Source organism: Mauremys reevesii, linkage group 9 (genome assembly GCF_016161935.1).
Source record: "Mauremys reevesii isolate NIE-2019 linkage group 9, ASM1616193v1, whole genome shotgun sequence".
NCBI classification, from domain to species: Eukaryota; Metazoa; Chordata; order Testudines; family Geoemydidae; genus Mauremys; species Mauremys reevesii.
Genome location: NC_052631.1, coordinates 217,574 through 237,749, shown reverse-complemented (window position 1 = coordinate 237,749; position 20,176 = coordinate 217,574). Strand labels below are relative to the sequence as shown.

The window sequence follows — 20,176 nt, the reverse complement described above, 5'->3', positions numbered from 1 at the left end:
TCCAGATTTTATACAACTACTGATATGCTAATAAGCATAGCTAAAATACATTTTCAGTTTAAGGACTTACCTAAATTACTAATGTGTTGACATTTTAGCCAAAACATACTTTGTAATTCATTGGAAATAAAAACACTAGTTATTTATTATAATCATTTTAAAAGTGGAGAGAGCTAATGCAGCAATATCCAGAGTAGGCTACTGCTATAGATCCCAAAGATTTCTTTTTAATTGTGTTTACTTAGTAAGTTAGATATTATCATTTGCTTTATATGATTTGTATAAATTCACAGAATCAAATTGAAGGGACAAGGTAATAAGAATATGAATATATAGTCCTGATAAAGTAGGACTTATCTTTTATTGGACCAACTTCCACTTTCTTTTATTACATGGTTCCTGTCAGCAGATGATGCAATGTGCCTTTCACTGGTATTTGTAAGATAGCTTGGTGTGTACTGTTAGGCATATCTCCAACTGAGCAACCTCAAACGAATTTTGTTTAATCAGCGCTTTCAACAGAGCAATTTAAACAGTGCCTGTTTGGGTACCTGCTTACTAGATAATGTATGCTATGCCCAGGTTACATATTGAAAGTTTTAATTAGTTGTATCAATAGTAAAATGCACTTAAATGTGTATCTGCATTTTTGCACATAGTCTGTTTTAGATGGAAACAAATACCTTTAGTGACTTTCTGACGGCCACATTTAATACTGCCTTGAGACTTACTCTGATCATTATTTATATTTTTTCAGTTTGTACATGCAAAATTACATATTGGAATATTATACCATGCCAACTGAGGGTGCAGTCATTTTTATATATTTTGAATTTACTCTTTAATTTTATAGCATTTATCATTTTACCATTGAGGAGATTACTTTTTTTTTTACAGTGATAAAGTTATAAGTTAATTTCAAGTTTGTCACCTTACTTGTAACTGACATCCTCAACCTGTGATAGTTGCAAAAGGAACATTTTTAGACATTTAAATATTTGTAGTGATTGTTTTTAATTAAACTAGAATAATTTTGCAAAACATTACCATACAACATATTCCTTGAGAAGATAATCGCATGTTTTTGTAACTTGTCTACCATAAAATTGTAAACAGTTAACTGAATTAACTATGTATTTAAATCATAGTCTTGTATGTTGACTGTAACAAAGTTTGTACACAGTAACTGTGTACTAACACAGCACCAAAAATATGCATGAAATACTGAGTGGAAAAACAAACTACGCTTGCCATTGATAGAGAACTGCATTTCTTTCTCTATAATAACAGTTCCTGTTCCAAGCACTCATTAATCTTAAACTGTTCATAGTCTTTTGCTTCAGCTGAAAATGTCAATATTTCAGTTTCTCTTTAAAATACCCTTAGTACCTCACTGTAATTGTCATTGAGTATTTTCCCCCAGTGTAACTATATGAAAGATATCTACCTGCAGTATTTTACATATGTATTATATTATACTACTTTGACATGTATCAAGAATTCTTACTTAAAGGATTCTATGTAATAATAAAGTAAATATTGCAGCTCTAAATATAATATTAATGAGAGAAAACATTAAAATGCCAATTCCATTTATTCTAAGGAAAACTGAGAAACTGGAGCTTGCATGATTATCATGTTTCTTGTCTATTCTTTTAATATACACATTTATCTCATTTTGCTTGTGCTTCTTCTGTGGTTAACAAATTCTTTCTTGTGTAATCTATCCATAATTTGCAATGGGTTTATGAAATAGTTATAAAATTAATGTGTCTACAACTAATAAGCAATTCTCTCTAGCCTTTATAATCATATTTTTTTTAATCATTTTTGGCTAATGTTTTATTTAAAATCAGTACATGATTATTATTTATTTTGCAATGAAACTGACTCTGACCATTATACATGCAGTATATGAAATTATTGTTAAATGGTTTTAAGTCAATAAAATTTACTGTAGAGGAAGTCAAATCAAAGATTAGTTTTATCAAATATTTTTAAAAGGTAGCTAAACAAAAATGAGTATTCTGCCAGAAGTGCATTAAAAGCACCACTGCATTGTTCTAATTGTCAAAAATAGCTAAATCTTTCTGCCTTATTTGACTTGCACCAAAATTTTGTAACAGCTTTCCATAATGTTCTTCTTTTGAAGTTGAGACATTTTGTCTGACTTATGCTCCATGGTGGCCTTTCCCTCGTGCTGCAGTTGGATTTGTTATGTGAGACCTCCGTTTGTGGAAATCCATGTTACATGCTTGGTGTACGTGGTTGTGAGATTTAGGGTTAATTTCAATTTTAAGAAAGATTGATGGACCTCTGTGCTGAAGTAGCAATGACTTGCTGCCATCAGCTTAGGTACTGAAGCTCAAGAGAATCATAGCCCAGAATCCTGCCCATACCACCTGTAGTTCATGCAAACATATGATTGGTTAGGTGCCAGTTCTCGTACCCATATGTCACAATGATACTTCTCACAGCTGAATACCAGTTTTCCTACTCACTGATGCCAACCAATTAAGGGGTTTTATGAACTTCCTACTTAATATTTTTAGTGCTGTTTTTTCCAGAACTCTCCCTTCTCTGACATGCCTTATTGTGCTCCACTGGTACCATATGCCTTTTTTGCACTTGGTAATATTTAAATAACAAAATACATTATTTTATCAACGGCAGTGATGACATCAGTTCACCCTCCAGCATCTGACATTGCTAAACAAGTCTGTGTTAAAGCAGATGGCCGGAAAGGCTGTGAACATTGTAGTAGAGTGCAAACTACATGATACGCTGCAGGCATTCACTGAATAAATGCCAAGCTTATCATTGTGCTGGTTGTGCACTAGCCCTGAAAAAAGAGCACAGCAAGTCAAAGCACAGCGCTGCCTGATCCCCTAATTGCTGCTATATCTCCTTCCACATGGAGTAGTGGTAGAGAAGAAAAAAACACCTTGTACATGTTTCTTCCAATAAGGCTTACCTTCATCTGGATCATATTGTGATTAAGGGAGGGTATGATCAAACTGGATAAAATATGATGGACAAAGCATGTTGCAGTTATGCTGTAGATTCTAGAAATAACTATTAATAGAATCCTTATAGCATGAACTGAAAACCAGTACTTACTTTTGAAGAATTTACTTTGAAAAATGGCTCTGTAGAAATGGCATTGTGTTGCTCCATTCTTCTGGCACATTCCATTCTTCCATATCACATGTTTTTAATTTAGAAATAAACTCTGCAAACTCAGCCACTCCTTTCACATCATCACCAGTAACAGAAGTTCTGCAGACCAGATGAAGCACACTGACTGACTGCTTATTAAACAAGTCACTTAATGATACAGGGAGCAGTTGTGCACAGTAAGAAGGTTCCATTTTAATATAGTCGCTTTCCAGAATAGAACTACGCTGTAAGGATGGGAGGCTTCCATCATATTTTCAGCAGTAGACATCACCAATTTTAGTTAAATCTATGTTGCCATCTTCCACATACAATGTACATAAAGATGTATCTTCATCTTATTTGTAAAGTAGCCTAGGATTGTAATAATAGCTTGAGCTCAAATGGAAAAAAAATGTGATTAAAAAGAATCCTCACTAAATCAGGATAAAGCATCTGAGCTGTACAAATCCTTCAGCAACATCAATACAAGAAGTCCTAATTCTTCCTGAATACCATCCTGAGCTTTGCAATGTCTGATTTCTAAAATGTCAGTTCCACCTCTATGCCCCTTCCCCACAATGCTGAAGAAAAATTAACAATCTGAACAAATGAAACAAGTAAGTGTTAAGAATGGACCTTGGCACTGAGATGTGGACTTTCCCACTGCAATGTTCATTTCTTGCCATGAATTTGTGAGGAATTGCTGATGCAAAAGAATCAAGGAGAAAACAGAGATTTTTTTTTTAAATGATGAATGTCTTAAGCGGACAAAACGATTGTTTTTGTAAAATTGTTATTTTCATCACTCTTTTTTTCCTGGAAGTAGTATCAGCATTTAATTATTTTGCTTTCATATACATTGGCTGTCATTCAAATATATAGTTGTTCCTTTACAAGCAGATAATGCTGTGAATATCTGGTTACCCCTGTACTAGCTAATATCTGTGACTTCCTCCATTCTGTTTATCAAATTGGTTTTACTTTTGATGGCTTTAGCAGCCTACTGGCTCACACATTTTTCTCTTCACAAAGAATCTGAATTATGAAGCATAAGGCCACAGATGATAAAACCATGGATACCAGCTTTCCAATTCTTTCAGTAGTTAACATGCAAAATATGGAGGGTTTCAGCATAATTAGAAGCCCACTCTATTTCTGATGTGGTGGGGTGATGATGTTAAATTAAAATATAAACTGCATCACGTGGTTATAGGAGTCAGCTTCCACAAAGCTGCTGGGGCTGGGCCTTTTGTACACACAGACATTAGACATCCTTTGTTTTGCCCCTCCTTCTCTTCTTCAGCAGTCATTCAATGACAAGCGTAAAAAGAACCTCTTTTCCCGAAAATTTCCCTTCTACAAGAACAAGGACCAGAGTGAGCAAGAAACCAGTGATATTGACCGTAAGTACGTGGAATCCAATGGAGAGAAAAAACACACACACACCAAAGGGCCTGCTAGCTTCCAGTAGGGTGTTACCTTGGAGACAGTTTCAAGAGCTGCAACAGGTTAATGGAACTCAAACAATGTAAATGACAAAACAGCCTTTGAAATCAATACATTGATTCATGTGCTGTTACAGTACATCCTAACCGTTCTTGGTATCCAAGAACAGCCTGGTTCATCATGAACTGGATGGGACTGTGGGATGATGATTATGTGTGTAACTGGAGGTGATAACTAAGTTCTGTTACTCTGTTAATTGTATCTTATCAATAACTTCATAGAGAGTGCACTGCTGTAAAACTGTTACTCAGATTATAAATGAACTATAACCGGTCACTTTAGACTGGTTCTTTGAAATTTGTTCTATTTTAATCTTTAATTTTAATACTGTCCTAATTTTAAGGGTGTTTCTTTTAAATCTTTATTGCCTTCATTGGAAAAAAGTATTTTTGAAACAAATCTTATTTTTACAATAAAAATAAAGTTGATTGTTCAGATCTTCGCCTACTATAAGCTCTCTCTGCCTTTTTCATCACTGATAACACTTCAGCTGCTAGCCATTTTAAATCCTAGGAGCTGACTGTGGGAAAAAAACTCTGTAGATCTATGTCTCCCTGTAATGTTCTTGAAACTGTCTCTTATCGTAGCGCCAGTTTTATACATTACTGACAGTTATTTTTTTTTTTGTGATTATCTTTTTATTGCTTGCCCTCTGGGGACTACTCTACAGGAGATCCCTGACGACATGGGATCAAAAGGCCTGAGTAAGTGATCAAAATACTCCCAAGTTATATTTAACCTCCATCTGTAAACTTAATTTTATAGATCCATTTTGAGACTGGTGGTATTGCTCTGCTGACATAAGGAGGTTAATTATTTCAAAGTGTTTTATAGAATTTTCTTAATTTGTAACATTCTTTGGTTTTATCTTTTAAGATCTTGCTACTTCATTTAATTTAGGTAACAACCACATTTTATTTTTGGTTTGGAAGTTTACCCAAATATACTCTGTCACAGATAATGACTGCTCTCTTTGAACTAGTTAATGTATCTTTTCTAGTACGTCATTTTTATATTGGCTTTACCATTAATTTTTTTTTAAATACAGTATTCTAAAGTTATGATCCACACCACTGCAATAATGCTTATTCGCTTCAATTCTTTTAATCATTAATATAGACTATTGTATTTTAATGCCCGCTACTAATAAAATGCCTTTACATATTTTAAAATTAGCAGCAGTAAAAATAGCTTCATTTTCTCGTATGTGATGGAAAATGCATTCTGACAGAGATAAGATGGGGAGGAGGTTCTATCTGATCTGTTTTGACTTTTATGTGGTACTCACATAAGAATATTGATCATACAGTAAGGGGGTTATTATTAGGCACATGTCATGAATAAGTATCACTTTCAGTTCCTGCAAAGCCATGTCTGTGTTATTACATGAAGAATAATAGCATTGGGGATGCTAGATAAGTAATGCTGGATTAGTAATGGCCATGTTTTGAATAATTTAGTTTTGTAATTTAAATTACAGCAAGTTTTTAAAAACTACCAATTACTTTAGTAGACCTATCTGTGTATAATTGTCTGAGTGTTCAGGCACAACTAGCATGATAATCCAGCAAAGGATGAAATTTGCGGGTAAAGTTAAAATTTACTAGCTTAATTTTAAAATATTGGTGATCAAGACGCACACATTATCTCATACTTCTGGACTGGTAAGGCTCTGAGGCCACAGACAAAACATTCTGGTGAGTACTAACTTTCTATTCTACCAACCTATTAGAATTCTTTGAGGGGGTCAACAGACATGTGGACAAGGGTGGATATAGTGTACCTGGACTTTCAGAAAGCCTTTAACAAGGTCCTTCACCGAAGGCTCTTAAGCAAAGTAAGCAGTCATGGGATAAGAGGGAAGGTCCTCTCTTGGATCATTAACTGGTTAAAAGATAGGAATAAATGGTCAGTTTTCAGAGTGGAGAGAAGTAAATAGCAAAGTCCCCCAAGGATTTGTACTTGCGGCAGTGTTGTTCAACATATTCATGAATAAGGCTGTGATTCTTTCACGGAGGTCGTGGAAGTCACGGATTCTGTGACTTTCTGCAACCTCCATGATTTCCGCAGTGGCTAGTGCGGCTCACTTTAGGGCCACCCAAGCAACAGAGGGTGTGGCTGGTCCCGAGGATGGCCCAAGCAGCAGCCCTGGGGAGCATCTTAGCAGCGGTCTCCGGGACAGCCACACCAGCCACTGCTTGGGTGGCCCTAGGCAGCTAGCTCCAGGGACTGCCAGAACAGCGGCTGGTGTGGCTGGCTCCAGAGAATGCCCGAGCAGCGGTTCTGGGGGTGCCCTGGGGACCACCCAAGTAGAAGCAGTCCCAGGCCAGCTGGAGCAGCAGCATGGGGCGCCCGGAGGCTGACCGGCGAGTGGTCCCCAGGAGCAGCGGCTGGTCAGTCAACTCCCAGCACTGGAGCAGGGGGCCCCCAGAGCAGCAGGACCCCAGAAGTAGAGATTTAGTCAGGTATTTTTGGTTAGAGTCATAGACAGGTCACGGGGTGTGAATTTTTATTTATTGCTCGTAGCCTGTCCATGACTTTTACCAAAAATACCCATGACCAGTGGTGAGCTCAAGCCGGTTTGCACCAGTTCACAAGAATCGGTTGATAAAATTAGAAGCCGGTGTAGATCCAGTTATTAAAGGGACCAGCGGGTGGGCAAACTCCAGTCCGCGGGCCACATCTGGCCTGTGGGACCATCCTGTCCCAGGCCCTTTAAATTGCCACCGGAGCCCCACTGCTGAAGCTCTGGGGTAGGGCTGCGGGGGCCTGGGGGCTATTTAAAAAGTCTGGGGCTCCGGCTGCTTCTACTGCCCTGGCCCTTTAAATAGCTGCCGAAGCCCCACTGCCACTACTCCAGGGCTCCAGCTGCTATTTAAAAGGCCAGGGCAGTAGAAGCAGGGGAGCCCTGGGCCCGTTAAATAGCCCCCGGAGCCCAGGGGTAGTGATGGGGTCCCGCAGCTATTTAAAGGGCCTGGGGCTCCAGCTGTCTCTGCTGCCCCGGTCCTTTAAATAGCCACGGGAGCCCCGCCACTTCTCCAGGGCCAGGGCAGTAGAAGCAGGGGAGCCCCAGGACCTTTAAATAGCCCCTGGAGCCCCGGGCTGCTGCTGCTGCCCCGGTGGGGGGGCACTTACCTTACAGGGTGGGCTGGGGCAGGCTCTGACTCCCTCAGCCATGCCCCTTCCGGAGGCCAGAGCTGGCCCCAGTGTACTAGTAAGTCACTGGACTTACTTTCACTCCTGTTCTCAGGAGGGGGGGTAATCAGGGGACAAGGAGCAGTGGAGGTTGATGGGTTGGGGTCGGATGGGGGAGACAGGCACCACGCGGTTCCCTACTGGGTCTTCGGCGGCACTTTGGTGGCTGGGGGCGGTCTTCACTCGCTCCGGGTGAAGGACCCGCCGCCAAAATGCCACCGAAAACCCGGAGCGAGTGAAGAGACACACACACATACACACACCCCACTGCTGCCGAAGTGCCACCGAGGACCCGGTAGAGAACCGGTTATTAGGATTTTGGGAGCTCATCACTGCCCATGACTAAATCTTAGGCTTATTCATAAATGATCTGAAAAAGGAGATAAACAGTGAGGTGGTAAAGTTTGCAGATGATACTATTACTGAAGATAGTTATGTCCAAAGCTGACTGTGGGTGACTGGTCAACAGAATGGCAGATGAAATTCAATGTTGATAAATGCAAACTAATGCACATTGGAAAACATAATCCCAACTATACATACAAAATGATAGGGTCTAAAATAACTGTTATCACTCAAGAAAGAGATCTTCTAGTCATTGTGGATAGTTCTGTGTGCAGCAGCAGTCAAAAAAGCTACCAGAATGTTAGGGACCATTAGGAAAGGGGTAGATAAAAAGAATAAGAAAATATAATAATGCCACTATATAAATCCATAGTATGCCTACTCTTTGAATACTGTTTGCAGTTCTGGTTGCCCCATCTCCAAAAAGATATATTAGAATTGGAAAAAATACGAAGAACAGTAACAAAAATGTTTAGGAGTATGAAACAGCTTCCATATGAGAAGAGATTAGAAAAACTGGAACTGTTCAGTTTAGGAAATGACTAAGGTGGAGGGGGTATGATAGAGGTCTATAAAATCATGAATGATGTGGAAAAGTGAATAATGAAGTGTTACTTCCCCCTTCACATAATGCAAGGAGTCTTGTGTGTGCTTGCTGTGGAACTGCTTCCTGAAATGAAGAGCTTCTGGCAGCACAGGCACTACCTTCCAGGCCTCCATAGACCTCATTCTCTCTGTACAGGTAGTGAGATGCATACACCAACCCCTGAATACTGGGAGCATTCCCTGTGTCCAGACCAGGGGTTCTCAAATGGGTTTGTGACCCCTTAGGGGGTTGTGAGGTTATTACCTTGGGGGTCGCGAGCTGTCAGCCTCCACCGCAAACCCCACTTCAGCTCCAGCATTTATAATAGTGTTAAATATTTTTAAAGTGTTTTTAATTTATAAGGGAGGTCGCACTCGGAAGCTTGCTCTGTGAAAGGGGTCACCAGTACAAAAGTTTGAGAACCACTGGTCCAGACCTTTTATCCATTGAACACTCATGCACTGGGCCTGATATTCTCAAAGGAACAGTACACACCAGGTTGTAAGATTCAACTCAAGACCAGCACTTTGCTTAACACACAGCACTTAGATACACTTACAATGAAAACAAGAATAAGTTTATTATCAAAGACCAGTAATGCATGTGAGAGTGAAGAAGGATATTGGAAACAAATGGTTACGTATAAAACAAAATCATAACACCACTATCTAGAGACAAAACTTAACTAACTGGTTAACCTCCTATCTAAAGAACTTTCTCTCGTCCAAAGTCCTGTTCATTGTTTTCAACCAAGATTGGCTGAGACCCTCCTTTTATGAAAACAAATGCACTGTCTGTTTAGTTTGTAGGTACAGGATGCCACAGTATCCTCTTTGCCTTCTAGAAATACGTCCAACGTTCATTGTCTTTACTCATAAAGAAGCTAAACCCCTGTTGAATTCATATCTCTTCATAAACATTTGACTTCATTTGTAAATGGATATCCATTGTGTTAGCTTAAAATGCTTAATTTATATCCCAACAGAGAGATACGTGTTTCTTATACCCTTTCTGGATGAATCTGTCTAATTGTCATCTTTTGGTGAACTGCTTTTAACTTACATGCTTAAGAACGTAATTTTCTAATACATATACATAACTCCTTACATAGTACATGTACATACTTTTCTCAGTGATATTGATGACCAGTGTGACACCAATTTTCATTTGAGATCTCAAATGACATTCTTCGCTGAACCCGAATGTGCATACCATAATCAGGAGATACTTGAATCCCTCTGCACCGCCTTGCCAGTTAATATTAAGAGGTTCTTGGGTCAGAGCAGCCCAACCAGATTTCTTGTAACCCATCATAGTTCCCAAAAAGCTTTTGCTGCAGTCTTCGCTAGTTGGATCTCCTTTTCTCATGGCTGACATTAAGCCCTGCGGTCCTACTCCTTTACAACTCATGCTCATTACTATAGTGTCACACTACTATTATTAGAGAGACAAGGTGGGCAAGGTAATATCTTTTATTGGACCAACTTCTTGACCACTGAGCTCTGTGTAAGCTCAAAAGCTTGTTTCTCTCACTGATAAAAGTTGGTCCAATAAAAGATATTACTTCACCCACCTTGTCTCTCTCATATCCTGGGACCAACTCAGCTATAACAACACCGCATACACTACTGGTTAGTCTAATAAACTGATGAAATGGTGTCTCCAAGGTGCATACGGTTTGTTGTGTCCTCCGCAGGATGCAATTCTTTCACACACTATAGGTAGATTTTCATATCTCTTTCTTCTTCAAGTAGTGTCCCTGTGGGTGCTCCACTTTAGGTGTTGGTGCATTCCTGTGCCGCAGATCAGAGATTTTCAGTAGTAATGCTCGGTTGGGGTGCACATGTGCAGTAGTTGTCTTGTGGTGCCATTGGCACCTCATGTAGTGCACACACAACCCGACCCAGTCAGTTCCTTCTCAACCATCCTGGGCTACAGACGGAGCTCACTGACTGACTGTGCTGCCTCTTCATTTTTTCTCTGTAGAAATAGTTAGATTAGCTGTCTAGTAAGTCTAGTTTAACTAGTTAGTTATTGTTCTTTTAAAAAAATTATTATAGATATTTTCTTTTAATTGTTGTTTTTCCCACTCTTTCCCTGTTGGGAAACTTTAACGGACACAATGCCTGGCTTGGCTGGGTTTAAACAATGTGACTCTTCTTGTGAGGTGATACCCATCTCAGACAGTCACTCTTGTACATTGTTTGGGGGAGACCCATATCCCTCAAAAATATGCCCATTACAGCAATTTTAAAGCCAGGGCAAGGAATGATCAAGATCTCCGCCTCAGGATGATTTTGATGGAAAAGTCTCTTCAGGGACAAAAATCAACATCAGCAGATGGTTCCCTGAACAAAATCTCTGCTAATGGGAGTGCTCAGTCTTCCAAATAATCCAGGAATCAAGCTGCGACCTCCCCTAATAGGGCCAGTCAGAGAAAGAAAAGGTCCCCAGTGAGGTCGCTATCCTTGGTGCCGAGCTCAAGAAGAGTGAGCATCTTTGAGGCTCCGGGCACCTCTGGCACTGTCCGTTTGTGGACCTCTGCCGAGCTCTGCCACTCTGGAATGGAGTCAAGACTCTCCTCCTGCATGGCACCGACCACCCTAGTGTTGGAGTCAGCACCAATGGACAGCCCGAGAACGGCTCTGACTGCATCGACACCAACTGCACCACCACAGAAGCACATAGCTCTGCAATGGTTTCTACACCAGAAAGAGACAGCAGTTTCTTTGATATCCTGGTTGCCAGTGCTCAGTACCGAGGGATCTCCGGGCCAACTAATGGAGCAGCTAACCACTTCACCTGCTCCCCAGCCTCTCTCCAGTGATGAAGAAGAGGACATATGTGGGAGCCAGTTCTCTTCCCAGCACTCTTCACCCATGGAGAGGAGACCTCCATGTGAGGCCGTTAAGACCAAGTCCCGCCAACCTCGAGAGATGCAACAATAGTACAGGCAGCCCTGGATTCGCCCACTGATGCCTTTCCCTCTGCAGGGCCCCCGCCCCTCTTCCCCCCCCCCCCCCCGGGATCCCTGGGCGGCATATAGGACCCGATATACTAGACCCTTGACTCCAGCCTGAGGGGAAATTTGTCCTCCTCCTGCTTCCCAGAGTAGGGACAAGTTGGAAGCAGCCAAAGGCATGGAATATGAAGAGGAAGAAGGCTCGGATCGGGAAGGCATTTTGCCAGCTCATAATTCATCTTCCTCCCCGACAAAGCCATCAGACCACCACCTCCAACTACAGTAGACGACCTGAAACAATTTCAGGAACTCTTTAACCACCAGCCAAGACATTCCACTTAACGAGGTGCAAGAAATCCAGCACAAGCTTCTACATATCCTACAGACATCCACTTCATCCAAAATTGCACTCCCCATCAACGATGCCATAATGGAGCCAGCAGAAAAATATTAGGCAGACTCCCACAACCACACCACCTACAAGTAAAAGAGCTGACAGGAAGTACTTTGTACCAGCTACAGGGATGGACTTTCTCTTCTCCCACCCACAACCTAACTCCCTAGTGGTGGAAGCTGCCAATGATCACAGCAAACAACCCGAATTCTGGTCCACTCCCTCAGCCCTTCTTGCAAAGTACAACTACAGTAAACTACAAGAATTCCTTGAGGTTCTATCAGAGGAAAAATGCCCCAAGTTGACTGCCATCATGAACGAGGGACAACTAACTGCCCGAATGGCTTTACAGGCCTCGATGGGTATAGCAGACACTGCTGCAAGAACAACGGCCACAGCTGTCGTAATGCGCAAGGTCTTATGGTTACAATCATCCAGTATTCCAAAAGAGCTCCAACTCAAGGTGGAGGATCTCCCTTTTGATCAGGAGAAGCTCTTCTCTGCAAAAATGGATGACGTCCTTCACACTGTGAAGAATTCTCAGGCCACCCTGCACTATTTAAGCCTAATAAGCGACACTGGTACACACCATATCAAAAGGGCAGAGACACCTCTTTCCATCGCCCACAACAACAGCAGTTTGACCAGAATAGAAATAAACAACTCTCACAAAGATGTAGGCCTTCTCAAACTCAGTCCTCATCCTCACAACCATCTACTACCAAGCCATAGTTTTAAAATCTTGGTCGAGGGTCTGAACGTTCTCCCCCACAATACTGTGCTGTCAGATACTCCTATCCAACCTTTTGGCCACCACCTTCACCAATTTTACCATGCTTGGGCAGCAATAACAATGGACCAATGGGTACTGGAGTTATAAAATCGGGTTATACCATCCTCTTCCTCGCCTTATCTCCTACCCTACTGCCTTCTCCGTCCTTCTTTGGGGACCCTTCTCATGAGCACCTTTTACAACAGGAAATGAACCATGTCCTACAATTGGGTGCCATGGAGCAAGTTCCAACTCAATACAAAGGGAAGGGTTTTTACTCCCATAATTTTCTCATCAAAAAGAAAAATGGCAGATGGAGTCCCGCTTAGATCTTTGGAAACTCAACAAATTTGTGCAGAATCACAAATTAAAAATGGTCAAACTGGCCACAGTTATTCCAGCACTAGACAAGGTGGACTGGTTTTCAGCCTTCGACCTCCAAAATGCTTATTTTCATATTATCATACACCCAGCTCACAGACGATTAGTCAACCATTACTAATACAGAGTACTATCTTTTGGCCTTTCCATTGCCCTTCCAGTTTTTTCAAAAACCCTCTCAGTAGTGGTGGCCCACTTATGAAGGAGAGGAGTGATAATCTTCCCATACCTGGACAATTGTCTACTAAAAGGAACAACTCAAGAAGAAGAGACACACATGGTACAAACAACCATTGAACTGTTCCAGACACTAGGGTTGCAGATAAATATATAGAAATCTACACTAACCCCAGTGCAACAACTGGAATTCATCGGGGCCTACCTCGATTCCACACAGGGGAGGGCACTATTGCAACAGTCACCAGCAGCCCTCAAACATCTGCCAGAACCCGCCTACAAATATTAGGTCATATGGCAGCTACAACATTTGTTGTTGTGAGACACACGATATTACATATGCATTGCCTACAGAGCTGGCTGAGCACTGTGTATACTGCCAGCAATCACAGTCTAAACAAAAGAGTGACAGTACTCTCAAAGGTCAGTGTGTCACTAAAGTGGTGGACAAAACCAGAAAACATCTGCACAAGGATCCCTTTTCAACAGGATCCTCTATCACTAATAATCATGACCAACATGTCGCTGGTAGGCTGTGGCACTCTCTTAGACCAGCACGCCATACAAAGCCAAGTGGGGTCAGCGATGGAACTTGGCTCCACATCAATCTCTTGGAGCTCTGAGCAGTATGCAATGTGTACAGGCTCTTCCTCCCAATCATACAGAATGAATCAATCTGCATACTGACCGACAACATAGCATGCATGTTCTATATCAATCGCCAAGGCGGACCTCGCTCCCATTCACTCTGCACCGAGGCCCTGAAATTGTGGAACTGGTGCATTCACCACAACATAACCATCTTAGCTCCGAGGGTGTCAGAATATGACAGCACACACACTAAGCAGACACTTCTCCAAGGAACACAAATGGGAAATACATGACAGTGTCCTCCAATCGACATTCCAGTAATGGGGCTTTACATCAGTAGACCTGTTTGCATCAGCAACAAACCACAAATGCCCACTTTTCTGCTCCAGGGCAGGACAAGCACCCAAGTCACTAGGGAATGCCTTCCTCAACTCATGGGACACATCACACATGTACGCATACCCACCGATACTTCTAATCTCATAAGTCATTCAGCTAGACAATGCAGTGATGGCAGAGCCCCCTTACTCCATGTTTACTAAAGATAAGATCACGTTGCGACCACATCCGAAATTCCATTTAAGCCAACCCATACAGCTTCCCATGTTTTACCTATGTTTATGGGGGGAGGGATAGCTCAGTGGTTTGAGCATTGGCCTCCTAAACACAGGGTTGTGAGTTCAATCCTTGAGGGGGCCGCTTAGGGATCTGGGGCAAAAATTGGTCCTGCTAGTGAAGGCAGGGGGCTGGACTTGATGACCTTTCAAGGTCCCTTCCAGTTCTAGGAGATTGGTATATCTCCAATTATTACCTATATTACCTATTACCCAAAACCACGTGGGACCTCACAAGAGATCATCCTACATAGACTCGATGTCAGACAAGCCATAGCGTTTTACTTAGAAAGAACTAAACCCTTCCAGAAATCTCCAAGACTATTTATTTCCACAACAGAATGCTCCAAGGGATGTGCAGTATCAACCCAGAGACTAAATGGACGTCTACTTGTATCCAGCTCTGCTATCAACTGCATAACAAGGAACCCCCACCAGGGATCTGATCCCACTCTATGCCTGCCATTGCTACATCTATAGCCTTCCTGAACAATGTCCCGGTGATAGACATAGTCACATGGGCCTCAGAGCACATGTTTGCAAAACACTATGTTATCACTTAGTCTTCTAGGTCAGACACTATATTGAAAATGTTCATCAGGTTATCTGTCATGCTGTGCATAATTTACTTTTATAATATTTGCTAAATCACTAAAAGCTTATTTATATTTCAACCATGGATTCCCTCCTTCATAATCCACTTTCTTCATAATCTTGGTGTGAAGGAGCCATGCTGAATTTGTGAGATCACAAATACACTCCATGACAACAAGCTTGTGGTATCAGAAGTTCAGGCTTAGTAATTCATTGTAGGATGAGAAGCTGAGCTGGGAAGGGAATGAGAAAATTCTTATTAAAACATGTGTATTGTACTTTAAGTCATAACAAAGGGAACACAGAAAAAACCTACCCATGTAAACATCCATCTGCTGTTTTGATCTGTATCAAATGCTGATTTATATACCCTTTATGCATTCTCTAAACTGTCAGTTTAATACATCAATACATCCTTCACCTGTGTTGTTAAACTGTTGCTGTGCATAAGTCTCTAAAATGGAAAGCAATGTATATTTCACTTTTAAACAACATATAGCATAGAAACTTTCAAATCTGGTAAAACAGTCATTTTTAATTACGATAAACCACACAACACATTTTTATTAAGATAAACCATAAAATGTGTTGGTTATTATGTGAAAAGCATGAGTTCCACATTGATACTCAGCACAAGACTGTTAAGTTCTTAAAAGCAAAACAGAAAACAAAGTAGATCTTAATTCTGCAGTGCACTGCAGATAAATTATAAATGGTTAATTAACATACTATAAAAGGTAAAGTATCTACTACTGAACTAATTACTATACTCAGTGCATACTCCATTATTTTCTGCTGCTAGACTCTGTGCAGATTAGTGACATGTCTCTAGAGTGCATCCTGCATTAGTAACAAGTTTGGTCAATAACATACCTTAAAGATGCAGTCCTACAGCTTTTGCACAGCAAAAATTTCTCATGAAGTAAATGCACAAGGATTGCAGGACTGGGTGTGAAACGTGGATTCATATTTTTTTCATAGTCTTCTATGCGAAAAATGTTTTATTACTACAGTTCTTTTTGTGTAATATTGAGCTAAACAATGAGAGCTATCAGAAATATCTTTTATATGCATTATCTATGGGTCTCATATCCTTAATCAGTGTCAGTATTGTCTTTCATCTTGATTGTTTGTCAATTTTTCTTTTGAACCCCATGTCATTTAGTGTGTGTTCCTTATTTTTCCATTCTGTTGCAATTTCAGAACATGTAACCTCTAATGCCAGCGATAGTGAAAGTAGTTACCGTAAGTGTTATAAGTTCCTTCTTTATTTTTAATCCTTGTTACTACCTTTAAGTTTGGATTTATCTGGGTATTTTTTCCCAGATATTCATGTGATACATAAAATAAGATCACCTAATCAACTCCAACTGAAATCCATATTTATCTGCTCAGATGAGTTGCTGAGAAATTTTCTGTTTATATCACTGAGAGTACTTAGGCCTTGTCAAAACAAAGTTTCACCATTTTTACTTAAATAGATTTTTACTAATAGATTTTGTTGAACTGGTGTGAACCCCTTGTAGACATTCTTATTTTGATATGAGTGACTAATTGACTTAAACTGAATCAAAATCAGCTTGGTTTAAACTGAAGTGAGACGGTCCACTTGATCTTTTGTACTAGTTTAACTAAATCAGTTTAAAATTTTACCTTTGGTTAAACCGGTGCAACTTTCTTCTGTAGACAAGCACTTAGTAAGTTTTGTACTAACAATGTAAGCTGATAAATTCAAGGCGTAATTGCATGCTTAAATATGAAATACTTGTTTTTTTAAAAGTGTGATATGTAAATATCTTTAATGAAAGTGAGGGTGAGTTAGTGTTCATTTCTCCTTCTCTTCAGGCTTTTACTTAGTATTGTCAAATAGGGCTGCTTATTTTGAGTTGTCTTCAAAGGCTATACAATGGATGACTAGTATTTAGCACCAGAATTAATGTTGTTAAATGAAACCCCTGGACTGTGTCATTCTAACTGCATGATACATTTTAAAGACTAGACTGAGTTGAAGAATTGTTTTTTATTACAGTAGCACCTTAACGCCAAAACAGGGATTTAGGGCCCCATTGTGCTATGCACTGTACAAAGTTGTGTTAAAAAGATAGTCCCTTTCCCAAAGCGATTACTATTCAGGGCTTCGATCCTGCAATTTATTTCATGTAGACAGACCCCCCCACCCTTCCCTCAACAAAATTACTAAGGCTCCAAGCAGTCACAGGAGTGTCCCAAACACAGTGATTTGTGGGATCAAGACATAGTGTACAATAGAACAGATAGATGAAACATACAGGAAATTGGTAGAGCTGAAGAACCAGGTAACAGACAGGCATACCTTAGCACTGTGAGTTTGAGCCAAGGCTCACCACCTGTTGTCTGTTTGCCAAGTATAAATTCCTGAAAGGTATTTTAGGAACTGTTGTTATAGAGTTTGGACAGAAGGTGGGGGAATGGGTCAGGAACAGTAAATGAGTTTGGGAGCTTTGCATCCTTTTAAACAGACACTGCCAAGTCTATTTTGGCACAAAACTAAATGTTACTAATAGGAATATCATTAATAGAAAATATTTTAAGCAAACAAGTATTCTCTGGTTTGCAACCTTGATATTGCTGCACTCTTGAGAAAATGACAGTGAAATTGATAAGAAACTATTAACAAAAGTGAAACTGACTAGTCTTTGTATTGTAGAAACAGAGTAACACAAAACAGAAACAGCAAGGATGAAGAAAAGTTAACTGATTGGTAATGTTAGCCACATAAGTAAATTTACACTTAAAAAACTGGGTTTTATTAACCGGACAGTGTTTCTTGAAAGCTGCTGTTTTCTTAAGTTTTCCAGTCACTCATCAGTGCTTCTATTTTGTCTTTATGATAGGTGATTCGTTATAGGTGATGATATGTGGGCTTTATTCTTCATTGGCAAAAACTCTATGCACATTATAAATGTTCTGTTGAATTTCTTGGCAGAATGTGTAATTCTAAGCAATAATTATTTTTATTAAAGTTACCTCTTTAATTTCTTCTTACTGCTGTCTAATATGAAAGTTATCTTGATTACAGATGAGTATGGTTGTTCAAAAGGTCCATTCTATTCATATCTGTTTTTCTAAAGTGTTCAACAGTATTGACAATATATACTTTTTGCCCTCAACCAATGGGTTGTTTATATTTGCTACTGCTGTTTCTGTTTAATGTTTTGCTTAACTGATTTTTGACTTTATAGGAAAGTGATTTTTTTCAAAAAGTATTTGATTACATATTAGCTTGAGTCCCTCATAGCTGAGTTGATAGTTGAGTGACTTTGTTTCTCTCTCAAGCCTAAAAGAGGTTCTGAAAGTATATACTGTCTTTCTTTAAAGCCATTTGCATGAGTTACTTTTTGAGGTGTTCAGTTTTCCAAGTTGCATGTTTTTCATCTTAACTACTAAGAAAAAATTTCAAATTGATGTGCATTCATCTATTGCTATAATAGACTCAGACCACAAAGTAAATAATCTAAAATAAAAGACAGTTCTTCTTCAAGTGATGGTCCCTATGTGTATTCCACATGTGGGTATCTATGTGCCTGAGTCCAGAAATTTGAGCAAGCAGAATCCACACATGCGCAGTAGATCTCCTTGTGCTCCAAATTGAGGACATAAAGGGGCAGTGCGAATCAATGTCTGTCCAGTTCCTCATTAATGCCACATGACCTGAGTTGGAATCCCATGTCCATTTCAATCTTCCTTTTTTGTGAAACTATAATACAATTTGTAAATAGTTTAGTAGTTAGTATTTTAATATTTTATAATTTTCAGTTACTCCTCACTTCGGGATGCTTCTCCCTCCAAAGGGGGATTATGCCAAAAGTTCCAGGGTTCAAGAACTGTCTCCTCTGTTCCCATTCCTTCTCCATCAGAGATGACCACTGGTGCTGCTTTTATTGCCTTGGGATATTGCCACAAAGTGCAGTATCTGCCATTCTTTCCCTCTCTGAACTCGGGAGGGAGGAGAGCTCTGTCTATGGAAGCACCTCATGGAGAAGGCTATGAAACCCATTCAGATTCAGGCCAGGGAGACACCCCATCTCCACCCCATACAACAGCCTCAAATAATGAGCAGTACCCCTCTAGCACAAGCTCCGGAGTCGAGGCAAAAACTCTTAAGCCTAGCAAACCCTCTCACGAGAGTAGGGGACATGAACATAGTCATATTTCTGTCCAGATATGTCTCTGAGAGAGGATCTTTCTCCATTTCGGTCAAAGTCAGTGAGTCCTAAATCTTCTTTCCAAGAATGAAAGGCATGAAAGAAGAAGAATCTGATGTTATCAGTTCTGGCTTTGGATCCATCCTACAAACCTGAGGAGTGGAACCCAATGCATCTGTCTGGGATTTCAATGCTGGGATCCCATCCAACATTCTCCATGCAGGATCCCCTAAACACTAGACCTATGGATGACTTTGATCCACTGGTACCTTCCTCAGGAGCCCCCCCAGGTACCAAGGATAGGGTGACCAGATGTCCCGATTTTATAGGGACGGTCCCGATTTTGAGGTCTTTTTCTTATATAGGTTCCTATTACCCCCCACCCCCATCCCGATTTTTCACATTTGCTGTCTGGTCACCCTAACCAAGGAAGACCGAGACCTTCACCTCGCTGGAGGGTATCTTCACTTTGCCCTGCCCACAGTCTCCCTTGCTATCAGATCCAGCTCTTTGTAGAGATATCCCTGCACCCAGGGAAACCACCCTGAGGGCAGGAATGTCAGCCACTATGATATCTATAACTAACATCCTCCCACTGGTTCCATCTGTGCTGCCAGTAGAACAGGTGCCTATCATCTTGTCAAGTGAATGTGAGGCTCCTGATGAAACTCCTCCACCCACCCCCAAAAGGGGAGCAAGACTGGTCGGAGATCAAA

At 40.5% G+C, this 20,176-nt stretch overlaps 1 protein-coding gene across 15 annotated transcripts in view; it reads left to right on the top strand.

Annotated features, from left to right (window-relative positions):
• The window catches only part of DLG1 (discs large MAGUK scaffold protein 1), a 344,209-nt gene that overhangs the window by 293,518 nt on the left and 30,515 nt on the right, over positions 1 to 20,176 (top strand). For 5 of the 15 annotated variants that reach the window (XM_039489067.1, XM_039489058.1, XM_039489068.1 and 2 more), the window contains 2 exons: positions 4,463 to 4,562; positions 16,480 to 16,521. In XM_039489067.1, coding sequence (XP_039345001.1) covers positions 4,463 to 4,562; positions 16,480 to 16,521 — 142 coding nt within the window. Of the gene's footprint in view, positions 1 to 4,462; positions 4,563 to 5,335; positions 5,370 to 16,479; positions 16,522 to 20,176 lie in introns of all 15 variants that reach the window. The other 10 variants (XM_039489060.1, XM_039489069.1, XM_039489061.1 and 7 more) reach the window with 5 other exon arrangements.